The 22945-nt window shown below is 42.9% G+C and overlaps 1 protein-coding gene across 1 annotated transcript in view; it reads left to right on the top strand.

The window, feature by feature from the left end:
• Positions 1 to 22945, top strand: part of LOC311358667 (receptor tyrosine-protein kinase erbB-4-like) — a 200688-nt gene that overhangs the window by 114352 nt on the left and 63391 nt on the right. The window contains exons 4-12 of the mRNA XM_084478779.1: positions 2059 to 2190; positions 6438 to 6503; positions 11805 to 11923; positions 14120 to 14261; positions 15083 to 15196; positions 15358 to 15484; positions 16152 to 16225; positions 21345 to 21435; positions 22476 to 22675. Of these exons, the coding sequence (XP_084334905.1) occupies positions 2059 to 2190; positions 6438 to 6503; positions 11805 to 11923; positions 14120 to 14261; positions 15083 to 15196; positions 15358 to 15484; positions 16152 to 16225; positions 21345 to 21435; positions 22476 to 22675 (1065 nt within the window). The remainder of the gene's footprint in view (positions 1 to 2058; positions 2191 to 6437; positions 6504 to 11804; positions 11924 to 14119; positions 14262 to 15082; positions 15197 to 15357; positions 15485 to 16151; positions 16226 to 21344; positions 21436 to 22475; positions 22676 to 22945) is intronic.

The raw sequence follows: 22945 nt of genomic DNA, 5'->3' as shown, positions 1-22945 counted from the left end.
GCCCCCAAAGTCTGGTTATCATTGGTGGACTAGCCATGCTGATCAGAGCGACGGGAAACCCCCATCCCCTCCACCCTGATGAAATTTGAAATGACATGAAATTCAGGGGCTTACTGCCAGTCCTCTCCCTGTGGTTTAAATGGGAGAAGGATTAAGTAGTAAAGTGGTGGTGGTGCTGCTGGGTGACTCAGGGGGGAGGAGGGGGGAGGAGGTTGTCGCAGGGTGGTCTCATAATTATTTTCTTTTGGGGGGCGGGGGGGGGGGGTTATATATTTGTTTGTTTTTGGGTCTTGTTTGTGGTGAGGACAGAAGGACGAAGGATGAGCCGAAGGCAGACAAACAACAGGATAATATCAGGGTGTCTTAATAACCGCAATATGACATGGCTTTGTCTGAGCCCTACCTCGCCACAACCAGCATCAACACACCGCACGCCGCGGATCTCAGCCACTATTGGCTGTGACTTTAGGGGGGCCTGTGAGGGGAGCGTAGGTGTGCGCCCATCTCTTTCGCAGGCATGTGTGTGGGTGTTGACGGTGGCTTGCATGTAAACATGTGCACAGTTGTCACAGAAGTAGGAAACAAAGGTAACAATTCATTTGTGTGCGTGTGCATAGCAGTGTTTGTTGGGGCTACTTTAGCCGGTGCATGTTTTCAATCACATTTTAAAGCTATACTGCGAAGCATACTTTCTCGTTAAAATCCTAGCCTATTGTTTCAAGTATAAAAAAAGGGTTATGTGTCTGATTCTGTAGCATGTAGCAATGCACTTTAAGTAAAGCATCAATGGAAGAAAATATTTGAATATTTGAGGTCATGGACATTTATCCTTTATTATTTACTAAATATTAGGAGTGTCCTTAACTTCAATTTTGCATATTCGACTCTGATTCAGACCAGACCCATCATCAACACTCGAAAGAGGGAAAATGCACCACTGAGTACCGACGGAGGGAATTGTTTTCAGCAGCACGAGCTGTATGATATGACAGCTGCTGTTGACACAGTTTGCATTCAACTATTTTGGATCATCTTTAATTGTTTTGAAATACTGCCAAACTTTCAAGGTTTTTTTTTTCCTGACAATGTGTATCCTTCTAGACTATGGTCTATGTTTCTAAAAGGAAATGATTGGATAGTGCCACTACCATTAAAACAAAGAGGTAATCAAGCAAACAATAAGGACATTTATGGAAAGCAAAACACAGCAAATAGCAAATTGCGCACAGAAGACTGAATCAATCCCCCACCCCCACAAAAACATTGTATAACTGAGCTTTTCCTTCTAGAAGCCAAGCAATGCTGTGGCATCACTTATTTAGCAGCCCCGTCCTCCCAATGGAATTTCCTGCTGTTACAAACAATTTTCTCTACACAACGATTCAACAATTAAAGTCTGCGTAGACTAGAGTCTTTCTATCCAAGATTCAAATCATCAAATATACGAGGTCACCCCTTATTATTATTATAATTTTGTATTTTATATCCATATTTCGCCTCCATTTACAGAGAAAGTAACTGACTGAAGTCCAGCCGAGCCAGTTATATTTGTAAAGCCCACAGTTAATCACAGTTACATTCTAAATCGGCTTCACAGGCCTGTTGTAATCCCACCCCCCTGAACCTAGCCCCCCATAGGGCAAGAAAAACCTCCACCAATGATCAAGGAAGGAACCTTGAGATGGGACGCAGAAGAGGGAATACTTCAGAGTCATCAGACTCTAAAGATGTAGTAACTTACACTTGATTTGTTAACCAACACTAGTGATTTAGTATCACAAACTACAATGAGAGATAGAATCCTAACAAACCGAGATAGTGACTGCAACTTACTGCAACGAGAGGTACTGCTAGTTTCATTTGCAGATTCAGTTTTTAATCTACTTGAATTGCTTGCACCAAAGTAACACCAAAACCAGTTGTAACTCTCTCTGTGTGTCTGTGAGTGTGCATGTGTGTTCAGGTTTGTGTGAAAGAGAGGGTAAGACCGATAGTTGAAATAATTGTCAATGCATCTCTTCCAATTCTAATAAACGTCCCCTTTTCTTCCTCCAACAGAGATCCTTGCCGGAGGTGTGTATGTGGACCAGAACAAGTTCCTGTGCCACGCCGATACGATCCACTGGCAAGACATAGTGAAGAACCCCAGAAACAACCCTGTGATAGTCCCCACCAATAGCAGTGTCACATGTGAGTAATATTTAGTATCATCCGAAGAGCCTCTTAATGTCCTAATGAGGAAATGGTCCAAGTTATGAAAAAAAAGGATTTCAGATTTTTCTCTGAGGTTATCTGAGAAATGTTCAACTTAAAATAATATGTATTTTCTTTTTTATGTGTTGCACTTGGACAAATGTTTTGAGCAGAAGTCTTGTTTTTAATAAGGTCCTCTCAAAACATACATAGCACAAGGGATCGAAATCCAGATGTCATTTCAAACTACAAAATGAAGCAATTGAATAAATTATTTTGAAAGCATGGGGGAGAATGGTTGCAGTGCTATAGGCGAGGTTTTCTTAGCATTCTATTGTTTTGTTGTTGTAATGAACCCCTCTGTGGTTTAAGGGTGTTCACACACACACAAAAAAGACTGCCTAGTATCAGTTCTGCAAAGCTGCACCAATATATTACTATAGGGAGGCTGAGAATTTCCCCCTGCCACAAGACTAAATCCTCAGACATAAAATGTGGAAATACATAAAACTCACCACATGGAGTTTTTTTGTCCCAGACAAGGGACATTGTTCACATGCTTTCTCAATAATCTTTATTTATTAGCTGCTTTCACACATGGACGTGCATCCGTCTATTCTCCGTCTATTCTACGGAGGTGCCGTATATGTGAATGACATATCCTGACGTTGGACCTCCTGAAAAAAATACTACCCCCGAGGTAGTATGTTCTCCGAAGGAAGAACGTTTGCATGTCATTTAGTGGCACCCGCACCCTAATCGATAATCAGCCTATTGCCTTTTGTTTGCTGAATGATTTAAAAAATATAATTAATGTGGCACTGCTTTTCATTAATTCGTCATTCGTGGTGAATGCTAAATTATAGGTCTTATCATAACCCTCAAAGTACACATCATACAATATTTAGTATGAATAGTTTTTTTTATTATTATGTTACACCTTTCCTGCTGTCGGCTCCCAAACCGTAGTCGAGGAGCACAGGAGGAACATTCTCTCGGGGGTAACAGCAGTGGGTCTGCTTATAGGTTTGAATATGGTCGGAATAAAGCGGACTCATTACTTCACTAACACACACTACCGCTCGCTCTCCTCGCGCGTCCACTCACACACACACACAGCCATTCTCGCTCACACACACACTGCCATTCTGGTGCACACACATGCACTAACTCTCGTCCCGTCCTTCCACTCCCTGTTTTCTCAGTTAAACACAGAAATCAACTACATTTGTCCCAGTGTTTGTTTGATGTGAAATTAAGCCAAAAAAGACGCTCTCTTTTTTTTTTTCTCTAACGCAGTCGTTCGCGACGCCTTTCTTGTTTGTCGTTTCTTCTATTTGTCTTTAACTCATGCTCCACTCGTTCATCGATCGATGCGGATGTTGTGGATGCAATGGAATATATGCATCGCTGCAGCAACATTTAAGATGATCGCGATGAGTTCTGCCCGTTCTGCCTGTGCGCGGTCTGCGGTCAAACCAAAACAAACCCGATCCCGCCTCTTGCGAACCTCGACCCTACGTCATATCCCACCCCTTGCAAGCCCGCCCCCCTTAAGCAGCCGGAGATTCTACTGATGACTGAACGACACAGATCTCCGCATATCGGGCATCAAGTGTGAATAAGTGTGAATGACCCTCACGGTCGAACCTCCTGCTCCACAAATGCGGAGAAAAGACGGAGGTCATATGTGAAAGCAGCTATTGTTCTGCTCAGATTTTCCTCTGCTGATTAGGTAAGAGCTAAGGAGCTAAATAAAATTATAACAATCCGGCAATGTCTTAAGAAAAAAAAACAAGCATTGGGATCAAGTCCCCAACCCTACATCAGTGTTAGAACTACCTAATGCGTAGGCAGCTGATCAGTGGCAGAATGTGAGCAGTGAAAGACACAATCACAACACAATTACCATCTGACCTTAATCACAACACCCATTGTAACAATTCAGGCATAAGCGGCAACCCTTGGATTAGAGCAATAACTCAACCAGCTATTGTTAAAGAATGACCTATGCTGATGAAGTGATTTCATTACTGGGCGGAAGACGCACACACGCACAGGCACACACACACACACACACATGTAAAATTTTTGAAAAATGTACACACATTCATTATCCTTGCAAGGGGCAGGGGTAAGTCTCAACAGGGTTAAGGAAGCCCCATTCTCCCTGCCCACTGACCCCCTGTCTTTTAGTCTCTTTGTTAAACTTTGCAATTAATGGAGTGGATGATGTTTATTCTAATCCTATTTATCCCCAGCCCCCTATGGCATCTACCATATGAGCTTTGTGCTTCACTTTCAGGACATGAGCTTACACACACACACACACACACACACACACACACTTGGCTTTGTGTTTGTATTTGCTGGCCTTGCTCCACAGCTGAGGACTCGAGCTCTGGAGGAACACCAATGATGTCCAAACGTGTAATCCATCACTTGAGGACATAATCTCCTTGCCGGGAAGAAGCTGGAAGTGTTTTTTTTTGTTTTTTTTACGATTGCGGTTGTTATTGTTTTGATTTGTTTTTGTCTACCATTATGGACTTTATGAGTGTAGATTCTTAATTTGAACAATACACTGTGAGCTTCTGAGTTACCGTTCCTTCTGCCTGCCTCTTGTCCCAGGCCCAGCCCGGGGTGCTTTCGGGTGCTATGCTGGTGTTATGCAGACACGTCTGACCTAGTTGAGCACGCAATTGTGTGTATTATTCACCTCACAATGTATTCCGTGTACACAAACATGTTGGGGAGGTTATCAAAAAGTAATGAATTTTAGTTAGGAGTTTGACACAGTTTGTTTGGCCAGCTGTCTGGTGGAAAGTGTTGTAAGTGAAGCACCCTGCTGCACAGGGTATCCGAATGCTGTCTCGCAGCCGCCTAGCAGATTGTGTCTGTGTTTCAGAGGCAAGGGCAGTAAAAGCAAGTGATAATAAAAGAATAAAATAAGTACAGCCTCGATGACCTAAGCTTAAGTCAGTCTGAAAAATAGGAAATAAATTCTGGTTGACTCTCTGGTTGACAGTTTGAATCTATGGGTTAACTTCGATGCTTGCAGGGAAAGTAAAATCGCAACCATTTTGTGCCGAGCCTCTGTGTATAGCAGGTGTGATGCTTGCTAGTTGTCCTGTGTTTGTCAAGCCTGTTGTTCTTATAGGTGTACACGCAGGGTTATATATTACGGCAGCTACTGTGTCAATCTTTTACACCTGCGACTCAGAGGGGTGGGATTCCCTGGCTTTTCTCCTCCCCCTGTCTATCGAGTTACAGGGTGACTGGAGTGACTGGAGTCCTTCTCTCGACTCGTTCTAGCGTAGGTTTTAGCCCGACAGTCTATTTATCAAATACCTTTGTGAGGCACCATTCTGCCTGGAGTTTGCTGTTTTTATGCTGTGTGCAATATTGTGACCATATGTGCAAACTGCAAACGTCCAACGTTTGCATACAAGGGACACAATTGTACAGAGATGGGAAAAGAGAAGGGAGGATTTGATGTGGAATTTGGTGCTGAATGAGAGAGAGAGAGAGAGAGAGAGAGAGAGAGAGAGAGAGAGAGAGAGAGAGAGAGAGAGAGAGAGAGAGAGAGAGAGAGAGAGAGAGAGAGAGAGAGAGAGAGAGAGAGAGAGAGAGAGAGAGAGAGAGAGAGAGAGATTAGGAGGGGAAAGGGGGCTAGGGTCCTTAACTCTTAGGCCCTAACGCTAGACTTTGCACGTTCCCACGAAGGGGTAGGGTGTCCCAATACTTAAGGGAGCAAGGGGGAGTGCTGTTTTTCCTTTAAAATCAACCCTTGAACGCTAGCCAGCTCGGTAGCTGACTTGCAGCTAAGGGCACTCAAAGCAAGTGTTCTTGTTAAGGGGAGAAAAATGGGACTGGGCCTTAGTATCTCTCAAGGAGAGAGTGTGAAAGACACGTTTTTCTGTGTAAGAATTGTGTGGAAATATATATAATTTATTATGCTTTCTTAGTTGATTTGTAAAGCAATATTTTGGGGTAAACATTGAATCATTATAACAAACTACTCTAATGAGTAACTCATGAGTAACTAATAAATAAACTAATGGTAAAAAAAGCAATCTATCCCACTTTTTCACAACTTAAGTAGCATTTTGTTATTTTGCTTTCAAATATCCCTTTGTTTCCTGGAGACAATACTATGAGTATGATTCAAGGAAAGAGCCCTTCCCCCCTCCCCCCCAGCACCGCTCTAACAGCGCTAACTGTGCCTTGTCTATTCCCTTCAGGTCAGAAGTGCCATCGCTCCTGTAATGGCCGCTGCTGGGGACCTAAGGAGGACCAGTGTCAGAGCTGTGAGTCTAAAGCCAGACAACTACAACAAGTGTTTTACTGTTTGTTTACTCTGTGCTGCCCTATACCCTCAGGCACACCCCACGGCCCCCTTCCATGCGTCATATTCATTCACCTTGCAGTCAACTTTGTTCTCAGCGCTGGATGGGTGGGGGAGTTTGAATGTGGATTTCCACGTTCAGTTCAGCTTGTGTTTTGGATCCAATATGGAACCAAGATGGCCGCTATGTAAACGAGGGCTAATTAGCTTTTGTCTTTCCCTCTACCCCAAACTCAAGGGCACATTGTTTTTGGCTTAAGGAGTTTAAACTTTTTTTATTATTCTGATTGGCTGAAGTGAGAGCCCAGTGATCTATAAATGTGCCAAACAAAAGATGGGAGTGACATCACTCTTGTTTCATTGTAGTGTTTGGTTATAAAGTTAAACAGAGCACTTCATTAAACTGTAGACGGAGTTATCACACAATAGCAGGGTTGCCAACTCTCACGCATCTGCAATCTCACGCTCTCAAGCACACGCAACAAATGTCATGCCCAAAAAACCAAAAACTCCCGTTAATTTTCTGTTGTATTGTTTTTAATGAAATAAAAATAGTAATGCACTGCAATAGTAACACTATAGTCAATTACGGATGAGTTACTGAAAGCGTTTAATGGTGATTGTCGATAAGTTTATTCAATTCATTAATTGGGAATGGACAATGCTGGCCATTCCCTGACCACCAACCTTTAACAACATTTAGAGGCACCTTTAGAGGCATTTGTGGTTGTTGGAAAGAGAAACAATGAAGGTTGCTTGGAAGTTAGTAGCTATAATTTGGCTGCTGTAAAGTGGCAGGCGTGGTTTTTTAACCTTTCCTGTACTACATTATATTCAAGGTTTTTGTGAGCAGCTAAACTAATTCCCCCACAGTTGCTACTAAAATGAAGTAATTGCACATGTACATGTGTTAAATAGACAATTTACCTGCACTTCAATAACTGATAATCTCCTTCATGTTTGGAGAAAAAATTATTGAGTAATCTTTTGCATTGATACCTACCACATTGTTAATCATTGACGATCATGCTTACGCATTCTACCTTGAATTAAATTATATCTGATTTGCTTATAAATTCAGACATCGGTGGTGCACACTAATTATCCTGTGTGAGGGTTTACCATCCAATTTGGTGAGCGGCCTTTCTAGCATTACAATCCCAAAATTCTAAACTAAGCGGCGAGAGCATCTAATGGATAATTTGAAAGTGGAAGTCAAGTGACACTTAAACAAAACAAAACAAAAACAACCATGTATTGTTTTTTTTAACAGATAATGAACTGTCAAAAACGCTCAAGTGCACACGAATACAGACAGAGATACACGCACGCACGCACGCACACACATGCACATGCACACACACACACACACACACACACACACATAGAAACACACAGAAACACACACACATAGAACACACACTAACACACACACACACACACACACACAAGCCCATTCCTTCTGTTCTGGACCTTAATTCCACCGTCCTCAAACACCAACTAAAGACCACAGGCGATCCATCAATTGCACTATGATCTCTAAGTGCACTCTAGAGAGCACAGCTGTCCTTGCTAGCCAGTGTTGTGCTTAACAGATCAGCATGATAGCAGGGGAAGAGCTCAAGACTGTCTCTCTCAGGTCCCTCTCTCTTGTCTCTTTCTCTGTCTGCCATTCTGCCGTTCAATTATCGCCACAATCTCTCTATGGGACCCTATTAGTCTGTCTGTCACTCACGGCATAACACTCTAATACTGGTCATTTGTAGTAATTACCTTTAGAGCCGGCCACACAGGCACAGACACTTCACTTCTCTCTCCATCTGACTCCCTCCCGTACACGCTCTCTCTCTCTCGCTCTCTTTCCCTCTCTCTTTATCTCTCTTGCTCTGTCTTTTTTTTCTTCTCCTGCTCTCATTCGTTCGTTCACATTGTCACAGATCTTTTACAAATTCTCGCTGTCTGGTTTCCCTTGCCGTCCTTCTGAGAAAACAAGAAAAAATCACACACACACACACACACACACACACACACACACACACACACACAATGTATCGATTTTTAACTGCGAGTGGGTATAGAGTAGACAACATATAATATAATCTGATTTCTAAAGTAGCCAATGTTAAAACGGGTCAGAGCTGTAGTGAATGACAGGGTTTTCAAACACTTCTTCTCTGATGAACCCCACAGCCCCATCGGTAAGGCTTCAGCACTGCGTCATTCAAATCATGTTTTCCAATGAACTAATAAACAATTTAATTTAGCTATGATGTTTAGGAAGAGAACTATTTCATGTATTTTATTTATTTATCAGCAACATTCAACATGTAGGCCAATTATATGTTTTAATGTTTGAACATTTTAATTTCATGTCATACTTTTTGTTCTGTAGTTAAAACAAAGTGAAATCCAAGAGACCCCTGAAACCTACACATATACCCCCTTGTGTACGCGTACCGCTGGTTTGGAATCTCCTTGATCTTATTTGGAGCAAGACAAGGAATCCCCCATGGACTCCATAGAACCTGAACTCTGGTCTTTGCCAGCGACAAAGACAAGGTAGTAAAAAGGACAGCAGGCATGGAAAATAAAGGAGAATAAAGAAAGAAAGAACAGTGGAAGAAATCAATAGATCAAAGGGCTCCTTGTCATTTGGTCTGCTAATGTAAAATCACCCCCAAACAAATGCACCAACCTTCATCTCTCCATGAATATAATAATATCCTCCCCCCCCCCAAACCCTGACCCTTCTGGCCCCTGAAGCCTTTCCCTATTCAACCTCTCTCTTACGTTACTCTTACTCTTATGTTTCACCTCTCCATCCGTGTCCTCAACTCCCCCCCCCCCCGGTGTCTGTCTGCGTCCCGGCCCCCTCTGCTGCTCGTCCTTCTGTTCTGTCACACCTCCCCCTGTCCCCTTCCATTTGTTCTTCCTCCATGATCTCATTAAGATAATGAGGATTCAACCGATTCTCCTGGACTCGGTAATGGCACTGTCACCGACTGGTTGCTGATAACACTCTGGTTTTGTCTCTCCAAACACCCCCCCCCCACACACACACACACACACACACACACACACACACACACACAGACACCACCCCTCCCTAATGTATGAGCCCATCCACACGGCCCCGATGTGTTTGCGTCTGCTTCCTGTGTTATCGCGTAGAAAAGAGTGAATAATTACACTCTGCAGATAAGCAAAGTTGAGGTTGGCGATAGGGCAGATGTTGCCGGTAAATTACATTTGAGGAGAACGGAAGTCTTTTGACGACCACAGTAGCCGTGTCAAAGCGGCGGTATATGGGAACGCCACAAAAAAGTAGTGTAATGGTGTCTAAAAGTAAACCAAGTCTCTGTAGTGCCAGGAGAGTTGTCAGCTGCCCCGGAAACTGGTGGAAATCTGAACATACATGGTTTCAGCATGGCCTGAGCAACTTGAAACATGAAGATTCATGAAGAAAGTGCTCAGGGACAGCCAAATACATGTTTGTATTTAGTACAGTGACGACAGTGTTAAAGGACATGTTTAACGATTTACCTTTTTTTTTTTTTTTTAAGAAAAGATGTACTTCCTACTTCAAGGGACAATTCGTACCATATATAAAATACATACATATACATACATACATATATACATATAAAACATCTAATATCAGATGCCTTAGAGATTCAGAAACATATTCTCAAAACATTTAACAAAAACTAAAAACTGTTGCTCATCGTCCCAGCCAAACCACATCATCTTCTGAGCCCCTTGACAATGTGTATAATGCATTACAGCATAACAAATACAAAATTCACAATCAGACACTGTCTGAGTGTGAAAATCTATGATCATCATCACTCTAAAACTGAGGAGAAAAACCCTGTCCCATAGATAGATATAATCCAATTCAGATCTCAGTAGAAAGGTCACTTTAATGTTTTCCATATAAAAACACAAAACACAACATACAAAAACATACAGAATGTATGTACTTCATTCACTGAGAGAGCCGATATGAAGAAACACATTTTTGCAACGGGGCCCTAAGAGGTAGCAGTCCGACTGATGGATTGCCTTGTCGATGGCATGTTGAAACGGAAGTTACCCGGGCATACTTTACAAGATGAATCACTTTTTTTTGTATTTTTTTCCCTGTCTTTCTTTAAAGTGGATGTTTAAAGGCAAATTGATCAACAGCATTGTGTCGCCGTACAGGCGAGGTCATTTACTTGACAGAGTGTCTTTCAAAACGAGTAGGCCATTTCATTTGGTCCCGTGCCTGTTAATGGAATACCACTGATGACACGTCATGTCATATATGAGAGAGAGAGAGAGAGAGAGAGAGAGAGAGAGAGAGAGAGAGAGAGAGAGAGAGAGAGAGAGAGAGAGAGAGAGAGAGAGAGAGAGAGAGAGAGAGAGAGAGAGAGAGAGAGAGAGAGAGAGAGAGAGAGAGAGAGAGAGAAATTGCTGTTATGCATCACTGTGATGGTATCTTTGCACCACTCTGCCTCAAAGCAAGCGGACACCGCCCACCATAGCATAACGTGAGTTGAGGGTAAACCTAACGGATGAACATTTAATGTATTTAATATATAGAGCCCATGTACTCATGTATATATACACCGAAAAACAGGTACACATTTCTCACAACATATGGATAGATAGATAGAGAATCTGTATTTATATCTATCTATCCATTTATCAGTCCAACCAGCCTCCTCTCTGTGCGATTTGCTTTATGATCCACACTGAAGGTCCTTGCATGGTGGGGCTGGTTCAGATGAGAAAGCATCAAGGCAGTAAACATAAAGCTGGACAGCACTATTCAACATGGCTTGGGCCGGAAACAGCCTTGCAGTGTAAAGCTCTGGCTTGTGGACATGTTGGATCAAGCTTACCATTAATATTTGAGACCTGCACGTCACACAACATATCTCTCAACGATCTCTTAAACTCTAGATAACACATTTAACTTAATTTTACGTAAAAGTCTGCCTCAATGTTGTTATTGAATCTGTGTTTTGCTGAATCAAACACAGGAGCAAAAAGAACAAAGAAGAACCCATTGGGATCAATAAACAAGCAAATCTTAGTTCTACAATGGTACAAAAAGATGCCTGTTCGGTTTCAGTTTTTTGGTGTTTGTTCCAAGGTAAATTTGAGGTAAACAATGTGTGTGTGTGTGTGTGTCTCTCTCTCTCTCTCTCTCTCTCTCTCTCTCTCTCTCTCTCTCTCTCTCTCTCTCTCTCTCTCTCTCTCTCTCTCCTGACAGTAACAAAGACAGTGTGTGCTGAGCAGTGTGACGGACGTTGTTTCGGCTCCTATGTGAGTGATTGCTGCCATCGCGAATGTGCAGGTGGCTGCTTTGGGCCGAAGGACACAGACTGTTTTGTAAGTATACTCGCAAACACACAGACACACACACACACGCACGCACGCGCACACACACACACACACACACACACACACACACACACACACACACACAAAACACACAAAACACACAAAACACACACACACACACATACATACACACTCCAGAAGAAACTATCCAACAGTCAAATTTTAAAAATCATTAAAAAAAAAAAAATGACAGTACAGGTCCATTTTTTCGTGGGTTTCCTTTAGTTCTTTTGACCTTTTACTTTATATGAATCAGAGTGTTCACCTTCTACAAATGCAAAAGTCATTAACGTCCTTCAGTGTACTTTTCAGTTAAATTGCCATTTGAAAGGGAAATATCAAGTAAAGTTAACCTACAACATGTCATTCTATTCATTAAGAACACATTTCCCATTTCCCTCCTATGTTGTTTATTCCACTTTAATTTAGTCTGTGTCAATTGAGTTGTGAGATTCACTTTACATTGAGACAATACATCTGATTATAAAGAGCCATTCTTCATGTAATTCTTACGTAAACACAAATCGCATAGAACGATCCACAAGAGGTTTTTATGTAATATATTTTTATATTTGTTTATACAGTATCTTTATTTTTTTCTAGCAGACACTTGTATTCGAAGCAACTTAGATTGTATTAAAAATTGTTGTTTGAACCTCTCAGCCTGGAGTATATAGCAACATTTCGTAGTAAACAGAGCCTGGGAACACAGACAAAATCTGCGAGTGTGTGTTTTATTTGCTCTGGTATATGTGTCTGGCCCCCCTACCGTTAGGACAGATTTCCAGCAGACCTGGTCCGGGTCGAGTCAATCGCAACCGTTTATCTTATGTGGGGCGGGATGACTACGATTTCTACAGAGGAGAGTCCTACACGAGCACTGTTCAGGCATTTTTTATAAACAACCAAGATGGCTGCCACTGATGTGTGACACATTTTGTGGCTCTGATTGGTTGTAGGTCCATCCGATTGTGTCCAGAGGAATTTTGGTCTGCGCCCATTGATAATGCCCTTTGGAGCTCAAAGATGAACTGAGAGGTTCCAAACGTGCGTTTGTGAATTGGTCTGGCGCTGTCAGGCCACTATGTGACCTTTTGACTGCAACTACGTATATACTCTACTACTACGTATACTCTACAACTACGTATATAAAAAAACAGACTTTCATACCAACGTGTGAAAAAAGGGCAACAGTACTTTTTGGTTTTAAAAAGATCATGTAAAAAATGTTTACTACTGAGAATACGTACATTGTGCAGGTTTAAGTTATGGTTAATTTCACGATTAATTAGTCAATTACAAAACACCAGTAGGACAGCAGAGTTTAGAGTCGAACTCCAGAAGCTTTGAAAATCTCCTGAATGCGTAATGAAATTAAAAGGCCATGCATATTTTGAGACTCAATGATACATAGTGCATTGACTACTGTAGCATGCCTTTTGCATTTGATGCAATTACACAAAAAAACGGAAATCTACATACAAAATTGCCTGTTTCAGTGTTTCATAAACCACCAACTGTTTCCGTGTGTGTGTGTGTGTGTGTGTGTGTGTGTGTGTGTGTGTGTGTGTGTGTGTGTGTGTGTGTGTGTGTGTGTGTGTGTGTGTGTGTGTGTGTGTGTGTGTGTGTGTGTGTGTGCGCTACATGGCAGTTTTGTATGAACAAGATATATTGGGACGTTTTGGCTCCTTATCATTGTATGTTGCCATGACTACCCATTAGTGGTCTTTCATGTAACTGAACAATCACGGGCATCAGGACCTCTAGGCCTTGATATTCTATTTATGTTTGGTGTGAGGTTATGTTTTGCAGAGATTCAGCGTGGCAAATACAAACATTATATTAAAAGAAGAATATGACAAGAATATGAGAATCTGTTTTCTATTCCTTTTGGTTCTAATTTTCTGTGACTGTGTTTTTTGTGTTCTGTGTATGCATGGTGTGTCTGTCTGTGTGTGCATGCAAATGTGTGTTTACGTATGTATGTGTGTGCATGTATGTACGTGTGCACATGTGTGCGTGCATGTGTTTTTATGTATGTGCATGCGTGCGTGCTTGTCTGCATGTCCGTATGTGCATGCGTGTGTGCTTTGTCTCCATGTCTGTATGTGCGTGCTTGTCTGCATGTCTGTATGTACGTGTGTGTGTGTGTGTGTGTGTGTGTGTGTGTGCGCATCTCAACAGGCGTGCACCAACTTCAACGACAGCGGGGCGTGTGTGACCCAGTGCCCCCAGCCCTTCCTCTACAACCCCATCACCTTTCAACTGGAGCACAACCCCGGGGCCAAGTACACGTACGGGGCCTTCTGTGTAAAGAAGTGTCCACGTAAGAACCCACCACCTGGATACCAAGGCACCCATACGTGCACACACACACACACACACACACACACACACACACACACACACACACACACACACAAAAACACACACTTTACACAGGGTTATTTTCCGATCCTTGCAGGCTTAAAGTGACCTGTGATCTTGTTATTTTTTTGCTGCAGTGTTGAAGTAACACTCATTTGAAATCCAGGATATCCCACAAACACTCACACACACTTTTACAGTGTACTTTTGTACACTGTACAAAATACATTTTCCACAAAATGATCTTTTCCCCATGCGTTGTCTATTAACTGGTTGGATTACTCAAATTTTAGTTTCTTGTTTTGTCAGACATACGGTATATTATGACTTGTTCCTTCACATCAAAAATGTGTCATTCTTTATCTTTTCTACACATTTAAGATGTTTGTGTCTTTCAGGTATAATATATGTAGAACCAACACCAAGGAAATATACACATACTCAAATTATACACATCTCATGTATATTAATGATGCAATTCTGAAAAAAAGCGTATTGTTGCTTCATCATGAATCTCATGCTTAGATGGAGGGGGGCAGGCACAGATGTTCACATGTTTCTCTCTCATATATTCGCGCAGCGGAAGGTGAAGTTTATATTCTCCAGCAAAAAACCTTCAACAATTTACGAGCGTTGCTTCTAAGGCAAAAGAAAAACACTCAAATGTTTCAATATAACGGCATGGGGTTAATGTCAGGATTGACCCAATCCCTGAGAAAAAGAGGCTAAAAAATATGGCTATATATACTGTGTAAAACCCCGATTGTTATTTATTTTCAGACAACTTTGTTGTGGACCAGAGCTCCTGTGTGCGAGCGTGCCCTAGTAACAAGATGGAAGTGGAGCAGAACCGCATCAAGATGTGCATTCCCTGCACTGACATCTGCCCCAAAGGTTAGTGCTATCTGGGCTTTCAAACCCAACTGGATCATTTAATTAAACCTTACCTTGTTGCCATTGGTAATTCTTCTGTCTCATTATTTTTAGTAAATAATCAATTGTGATGATTGCAACGTGTGCATGCCTGTGTGTGTGTGTGTGTGTGTTTTTTGTAGCCTGTGATGGCATAGGAACAGCCAGCCTGCAGACAGCCCAGACAGTGGACTCCAGCAACATTGATAAATTTGTCAACTGCACCAAAATCAATGGCAACCTGGTCTTCCTCATCACTGGAATCAAAGGGTGAGAAACATGTTTTTTAAATTCAGCATAATATGTGTATATATATATATATATATATATATATATATATATATATATTTACACTGTATAAACATATATCATTTTCCGTTCATTTATTATATTTTACATTCTTCAATATTTTTGATGATCATTTAATGAATGTCCTTTAAATGTTTTTTGCGTGTGATTTCTATGTGGTACTTTGAATGGCCTTGTGTTTGAATGGTATACATAAATTTGCCTTGCCTTGCTTACTTTCTCTCTCTCTCTCACTCTTTCATCTTTCAAATCTCTTACCTACAGCACATGTTTGATGTGTTGTTAATGTATTGCAGTCTGCCTATGTATTCATATTGCATGACGAACATGAAGGCAGTCCAGTACAATCACATACAGTATTTATGAACCGTGTCATCTTTTATGTATTTTGTTGGGTCTTATACACTACACTTTTCTGTAAATAAATCAGTGTAGCATTAACAATGACAGCTTGTTCCAGCTTGTTAATTATATTATTCATCAAGATATTGGGATAAGGTTTCTTCCAGCCCTATTCCAATGGCCCACCTGGCCCAAATCCATAGATAATCATTACTTTCCACCTCTCTGTTCCTGTAATTTAAAATGTTCTGTCCCCCTCGTGTCTGCTCCCTCCACCCTCCTACAGGGACGTCTATCACAACATCGAAGCCTTGGACCCAGAGAAGCTCAACGTGTTTCGCACTGTGCGAGAGATCACAGGTAGGCTAAGTCACGCACATAGACATGTCATCGTCTCATGTCATCGTCTCATGTCTATGAATAAGTTGTTTGATTCTTTGGCCAAGTTTTTGTTGTCGTTGTTGTTGTTGTTGTTTGTGTGTGTGTGTGTGTGTGTGTGTGTGTGTGTGTGTGTGTGTGTGTGTGTGTGTGTGTGTGTGTGTGTGTGTGTGTGTGTGTGTGTGTGTGTGTGTGTGTGTGTGTGTGTGTGTGAGCATGAGTGTTTGCCCACATCAAGGACAGAAAAGGCAGCAAAAGATGAATCCCATCTCTTTCTATCATCCCTCTCTTGCTCTCATCTTTCTCTCTTTCCCTCTCACTCTTCCCTTGGGGATGCCCTAGCCTTGAGTGTACACACACACACACACACACACACACACACACACACACACACACACACACACACACACACACACACACACACACACACACACACACCTGCTCTTCCCCACCCCATGTCTGATTGAGGATCACACACCCCCCACCCCCTCCGTCCGTCCCACCTCCTAACCCCAACCACAACACACACACCTACACCGGCGGCTATCCTAGTCCCGGTAGATGAGGAAGGGAACAATCTTCCTTTGTTCCAATCTTCCTCAATCTTCCTTCCTTTGCATTCATCTTGATTTGATCCTATTTGTGGAGTATTATCACTGAATCCTCGCATGGACGCCACCGTAGGCGTCGAGAATCCAAAATGGCCACAGAAAAAGTCCCAAAATAATCCCACCGTGGATGTGTGTCTGTTGGAAAGCAGCTGGTGGAGGCCTGTGTATGTGGGTGGGTGTATGTGTGTGGGTGTGTGGGGGGGGGGGGAGGGCGGGAGCAGGGGGCAGTGGCAGGGACACGGACCTGTCAGGGGACACCTTGGTCAGGGAGGCGTGTCGCCAGTGCGGTGTCTGTCCCCCACCCCCTGCACCCCCCCCCCAACCAGAGCTGTCAGAGTGACGCTGACAACCCCTCACACTTCCCGGTTCCCCGGGTCCCCTCTTGATCCCAGAGGCCACCGCTGGTACTGCCTCTCGCTTCCAAGTCAAAGTGAAGGATTTGAGAGAGTGGACTCCTCCCACCGTTCTCCCACATCTTTATTTATCCACCCCGCCTCCTAAACTCTCCCTACCCCTCTCTCTTTTATTATATTCCACTCTTTTTTATTGTTCCTGCTTTGATTTGTGTGTGTGTGTGTGTGTGTGTGTGTGTGTGTGTTTGTCAATGCATGCACGTGCGTGTGCGTGCATGTTTACGTATATATCTGTGTGTGTGTGTGTGTGTGTGTGTGTGTGTGTTTTGAAAAAGCGTGGGCGATCAAAGTGTGGGCGATCAAAGTGCGGTGATCAACCCAGGCCATTTTGTAGGAGTCGGTCAAGTCCGTACCACAACCAGTGCCATCGTCATATCTGCTTTAAGGCTCTTAACCTCTGAGCCCCGCTCTCTCGGGCCCTTTCGGCCCCACTGGAGAGGCTGTAATTTGCTTTCTGGATGGAGCCGGCCAGCAGCAAGCACCACTCTCGGCGGATCTGCTTGACACTGCCATCCAAGCTGCGCTGCACCGGGTCTGTGGTCAGGCTCTCTTCGCTTGGCTTCAGCAGCCTCGTGGCCGGCGCTCTCGAGGGAAACGCACAAAAAAACAAAAAGAAAACAGGAATGGTTAGAGAAAGGAGAGATAGGAGGAAGATAGGGATATATTGACAGATACATGTTGTGACTCACATGGGGCACAATGGAGTATGTTCTATTTTGTGTCTGTAAATATCCATCTTATCCTCCCAGATAAGAAACAAACAGTCTAGTGCTCCTCTCTGAAATGTAGCTGGGTCCAATTATTACATTCAACTTGAAAGTTATAGCCGACATTTTAGGATTCAAAGCAATCTTTTTATGGGTGTACTGAATGATTCAGACTGCTCAGCTCATTCATTAACAAAAAACATACATATTTTTGAAACCATTTCTCTGCCTGTGTTTGTTGTTCAGACCAGACACAGTAAGGTTCTTCAAGCAGTGGTTGGTAAAACCAACCCCCCACGCACACACACACACACACACACACACACACACACTATCACACACACACACACACTATCACATACTATCACACTATCACACACACACCCACACACTATATCACACACTCACACTATCACACACACACACACACACACAATATCACACCCACACACCAGCACACACACACACACTAACCATCCAACACATACTATCCCACACACACCCCACACCTCACGCCAGTTAAAAAACGACACATGTTTGCCTCTTACGGATCCCCCACTGTAGAGGAGCGGCGCGGCTTCCCCCGTCGCTGCCGATTTTGTCATTAAGGCAATTAGTGTCAGCGGCTACAACGCTAACGATTCAATAGAGTAACAGCCTTTGGGCTAATAGGCCCTTAGCCACCTAAATGATACTACACATGGGGAATAAACAGGGAAGAAGCCGGCGTCCACACTCACCCTGTGATATCGATGCTGCAAAGAGGCTGCGAGCCCAGGGGGCGGGAAGGTACGAAACATTAGGTAGGCCTGTATTGTTTCCATTAAGAGGGATGGCGCTGGTTTTACAATCATTGTGACCTCAACCGGGATTTAATATGTGTTTAGTTTCTTTGTATTTCCAGCACGACGCTCGGCTCGGCGACTTGTTGAGCGCTAATTGTCTTCCTCCTGTGGCACATCAGCCGGTCCGGCTAGAAACATTGAGAGGAATTTAATCATCCTCTCTGTGCGCTGGCGTCGTTTCAGCTTCTCTTCTCATCAAAGAATATCATTTAGTATTTGTGCTGCACCCTTGCAATCTCTCTCTCTCTCTCTCTCTCTCTCTCTCTCTCTCAACGAACCCAGCACCTGTGAAATGTCTACATTCATGAAAGATATCGTTCTTAGTTACGCACGTGACTTGAAAACGCTTCCGCCAGAGATTCTGTCTGGCTGAGAACCTTTCGCGAGTCAATTACTTTATTCCGACGTACACTACCTCCGTAGGTGCTTTTGAAAACAGTTGTCTTTTATCTCTTTCGACTGTTCCTGCCCGGGAGGCATTGCAATTTCACAGGCGTTTTCAAATCGCGCTTTTTGAGGAGGGATTCAAAAAGCTTGTGCAAAACGAGGCCATAGAGTTGACTGACTCTCTGCTTTTGACACGAGAATAAACACATTGAGACTGCCTGACCCCGGCCTACAAGTGCCCGCGGTATGGATCTCCATGTGTTAAGGTTAACATAAGGTCAGAGGTAAAGCAGACGCTCCTGCACAATACACCTTGCGTTTGCACTCTCAAAAGGGCTCCTTCCAACTCCATCCTCTACGATCTCCCATCTACTCTACCCTTCACATCATCTTTCCCTCACAGACACACACACACACACACACACACACACACACACACACACATCCTCTCTCTCTCTCTCTCTCTCTCTCTCGCTCTCTCGTCCCAATTGTGTCTGTAACCGTGGTAATCCCCCAACCTTATTCTCCCGCTGATGAATATTTCATCTTTCCAAATCTATTATTGAGAGTCTTAAATGAGCCGTATATACACCACCTCACAGCTCTTCATTTAATCTTCTCAATTATTCAATAGCTTAAGGGGAGGATGGGGGGGTGCAGGGCACATAAAGGAAATGCAAAAATATTGATATATCAAACATTATCACAGGTCCGGACCAGGATGTGCCTATTCATCATTTCGCCATTCATCATGCAGGCAGGCTGATAATGCAGGGGGATGGGGGGGGGGGGCGGGGGAAATACTTCAACATGAAACGACATTCGGAGCGTATCTCACTTCCACACCCTGTCGTGTCTGAGTAACGGCTCGATGGCGCTGGACAAAAAATGTGTGTGAGGAGTGATGATGGAGAGGATTTCATCTGTAAGGGTTCATTGTGGATAAGTGACAATACCTTGCACTAGCCACCTATGCGTTCACACGTCGCAGGGTTTAAACGATGGGGAGAGGAAACATGCATTATATTATTTGAAGTGATATCGAGTTAGGCTCGCCGGCGCAAGTGGATGTTACCGCCTGCTTTGAGCTGTAGTAAAATAAGACAGGGGAAAGGGCTGATTATATTTGAATGTTACATAATTGCAAACATTAATCCTCACTCAATAGTCAAGGCAATTGAATTTGTATAGCCCTTAATCACAACATGTAATATATGACGACGTAAACAAGGTGAAGAGGTGCTTTGACGTCATGCGAAGAAAGACATCTCTGGAATTGCATCATGCAGTGGATATTCAGACTAATACCAGTGTCATTAGCTTCAAAGGTACTTTGTGTAAGATTCAGGAGTTATTGGTCTGATGAATGATTACTGGTCCTTTCGGGCCGGTAAATAAATCATTTTTCAAGCTATCTGATTGGCAAAAAATATATATATTTTTCTGCTTGGCTAAAGAAAATAATATTTTTTAACTCGACTAGTTAAAGGTGGAGCATTAACTAGTCCAGCTCCACCTCTAGGTCCAGCTCGCATCCCTGGCTCAGGGATTGGCCCTGCAGTGAGCAGCCTCTCAACCTTTTTGCCATTATCCACACTTTGACGTAACTTCCTTCATTTTTCCCAGCAAAACCATCCCGGTTTAAATATAATAGAAATCAGCCAAGGCTGTTCTACACTACAGAGAGAGTCGGGGGAGGTCTCATGTTTCAAGTTAAATCACAACCTGTTCACATAATGGCAATTTAGAGTGATTTATAAATGTAAATTAAATGCAAAGGCTATCGCACCACAGCATTTTCACCGCAGCAAATTTAACACATCTGTATTTATAGTGTTTTATTTTCAAGGGAGGTGCTGACAACGAATGGCAGGGAGGTGAAGGAGAAGAGAATATATGTCTTAATCTGCCAGCAAAGAATTCCTTGTCTGGATAGTTTGATGTGATGTGTTTGAGTGCTTGAGCTGCTGGAACATGGTGTAATTACTTTTGACGTCTATTCCCACTACTGCTTTTTATTCTTCTCGTGTAATCGAGGATGTTTTAATAAAGACCATGTCACGACAACCTTTGTATGTATGTATGTGTGTGTGTGTGTATGTGTATGTGTGTGTGTCTCTCTCTCTTTGTTCATCCAGGGTTTCTGAACATCCAGTCTTGGCCTGACAACATGACAGACCTAAGTGTCTTCTCCAACCTTGTGACCATCGGTGGGCGAGCTCTTTATAGGTACTGTTATGACCATTTGTTTCCAACATAAAGGCATGATAAACCTCTGGAGTGTTTGTGTGTATGTTAGTGTGTATGTTTTGTACACTCCCTATTTGGCAGCTAAAATTGTATTTATTGTTTATATTGTGAGGATTTTGGTCAAGTGACCCTTTTAACTTTGACTAATAAATGAATAGAAGAAAAATCGCCACTTAAAAAGGTTACAAAAACAACCTCCAGTTAAAATGTAGGCATTTCATCCCTTGTGCAATCAAACTAAAGTAGGTGTGTGTGTGTGTATGCGCATGCATGTGTGTGTTTGGTTTATGTTCACCTGGCTTCAAGAGGCAGCAACAACAACAACAGAAACAAAATCTAAAAAACGAGCGGTGCTCAGGAAACAGTTTGTAAAGCCACAAAAGAGGAAGGCAGGAAAGGTGTCCGAACCCAAGTCAGCACAACGGAGCACACCGCTTCTCTCCTTGCTTCTCACCAAATGTTTTCTTTTGACGTTCTTCCGTCAACTTTGTCACTTCTGTCAACTTTGTCACTTCAACGGGCACCAACTTGCTTACAAGTAACAAGTTTGATGTTGTAAGAATGTAACTATGACCTTGCCTACAATTTTTATTCATGACTGCAAAGATCTGGTCTGAGCTCTGTATTCATGACTTCAAAGACCTAGCATAAGAACTGAATTCATGACTACAAAGATTTAGCCTGCAAATCTGTATTCATGACTGCAAAATAACATTGAGAAGACCACTGTGGTTTTGATAAATGCATCCTAAATGAACCCTTCCTGATTAAACAGGGAAAGCAGTATGCACCAGCCAAGCCCTACAAAGTATCACAATTGCAGTATTATTGTGTTCCTGGAAACATCCAGACTGTTTTGGGCATTTGATTGGTTTAATATATATCTCTAATCCTTTAATATCTTATGAACCCTTGAGCATCTTCATATTGGAACAGAACTCAAGCAAAATGACTGAAAGGATTTTTGGTACAACCACCACTCCTCTCCCTAAACCTGCCATGTTGTCCCTTCTCTTCAGCGGCATCTCCCTGCTGGTGCTGAAGCAGCAGGGCATCTCGTCCCTGCAGCTCCAGTCCCTGGACGAGATCAGCGCCGGGAACGTCCACATTGCCGAGAACAGCCGGCTCTGCTACTACGACACCGTCAACTGGACCAGCCTGTTCCGCGCCCCCAACCAGAAGTTCCTCATCCGCAACAACCGCAGCCCGCACGACTGCAGTGAGTCCGCCTGCACCGTGCCGTCTTGTAGCAGCAGCGCACACACTCACACACACACATTCACATGCACATACACACTCACCCACATGCACGCATGCACACAGGCATGATCGCTCAAACACACACACACACACACACACACACACACACACACACACATATGCACGAACACACACACACAAACATGAGCGTCAATAGACATGCCCAATCGTATCATAAAGTTATTGTGATAATAAATAATACTAAATCCCCACAACAACAACACAAAAA

The sequence above is a fragment of the Micromesistius poutassou genome (genome assembly GCF_964030765.1).
Source record: "Micromesistius poutassou genome assembly, chromosome: 14".
Classification (NCBI taxonomy): Eukaryota; Metazoa; Chordata; class Actinopteri; order Gadiformes; family Gadidae; genus Micromesistius; species Micromesistius poutassou.
The sequence above is the reverse complement of the archived record's forward strand: the minus strand, read 5'-3'. Positions and strand labels throughout refer to the sequence as shown.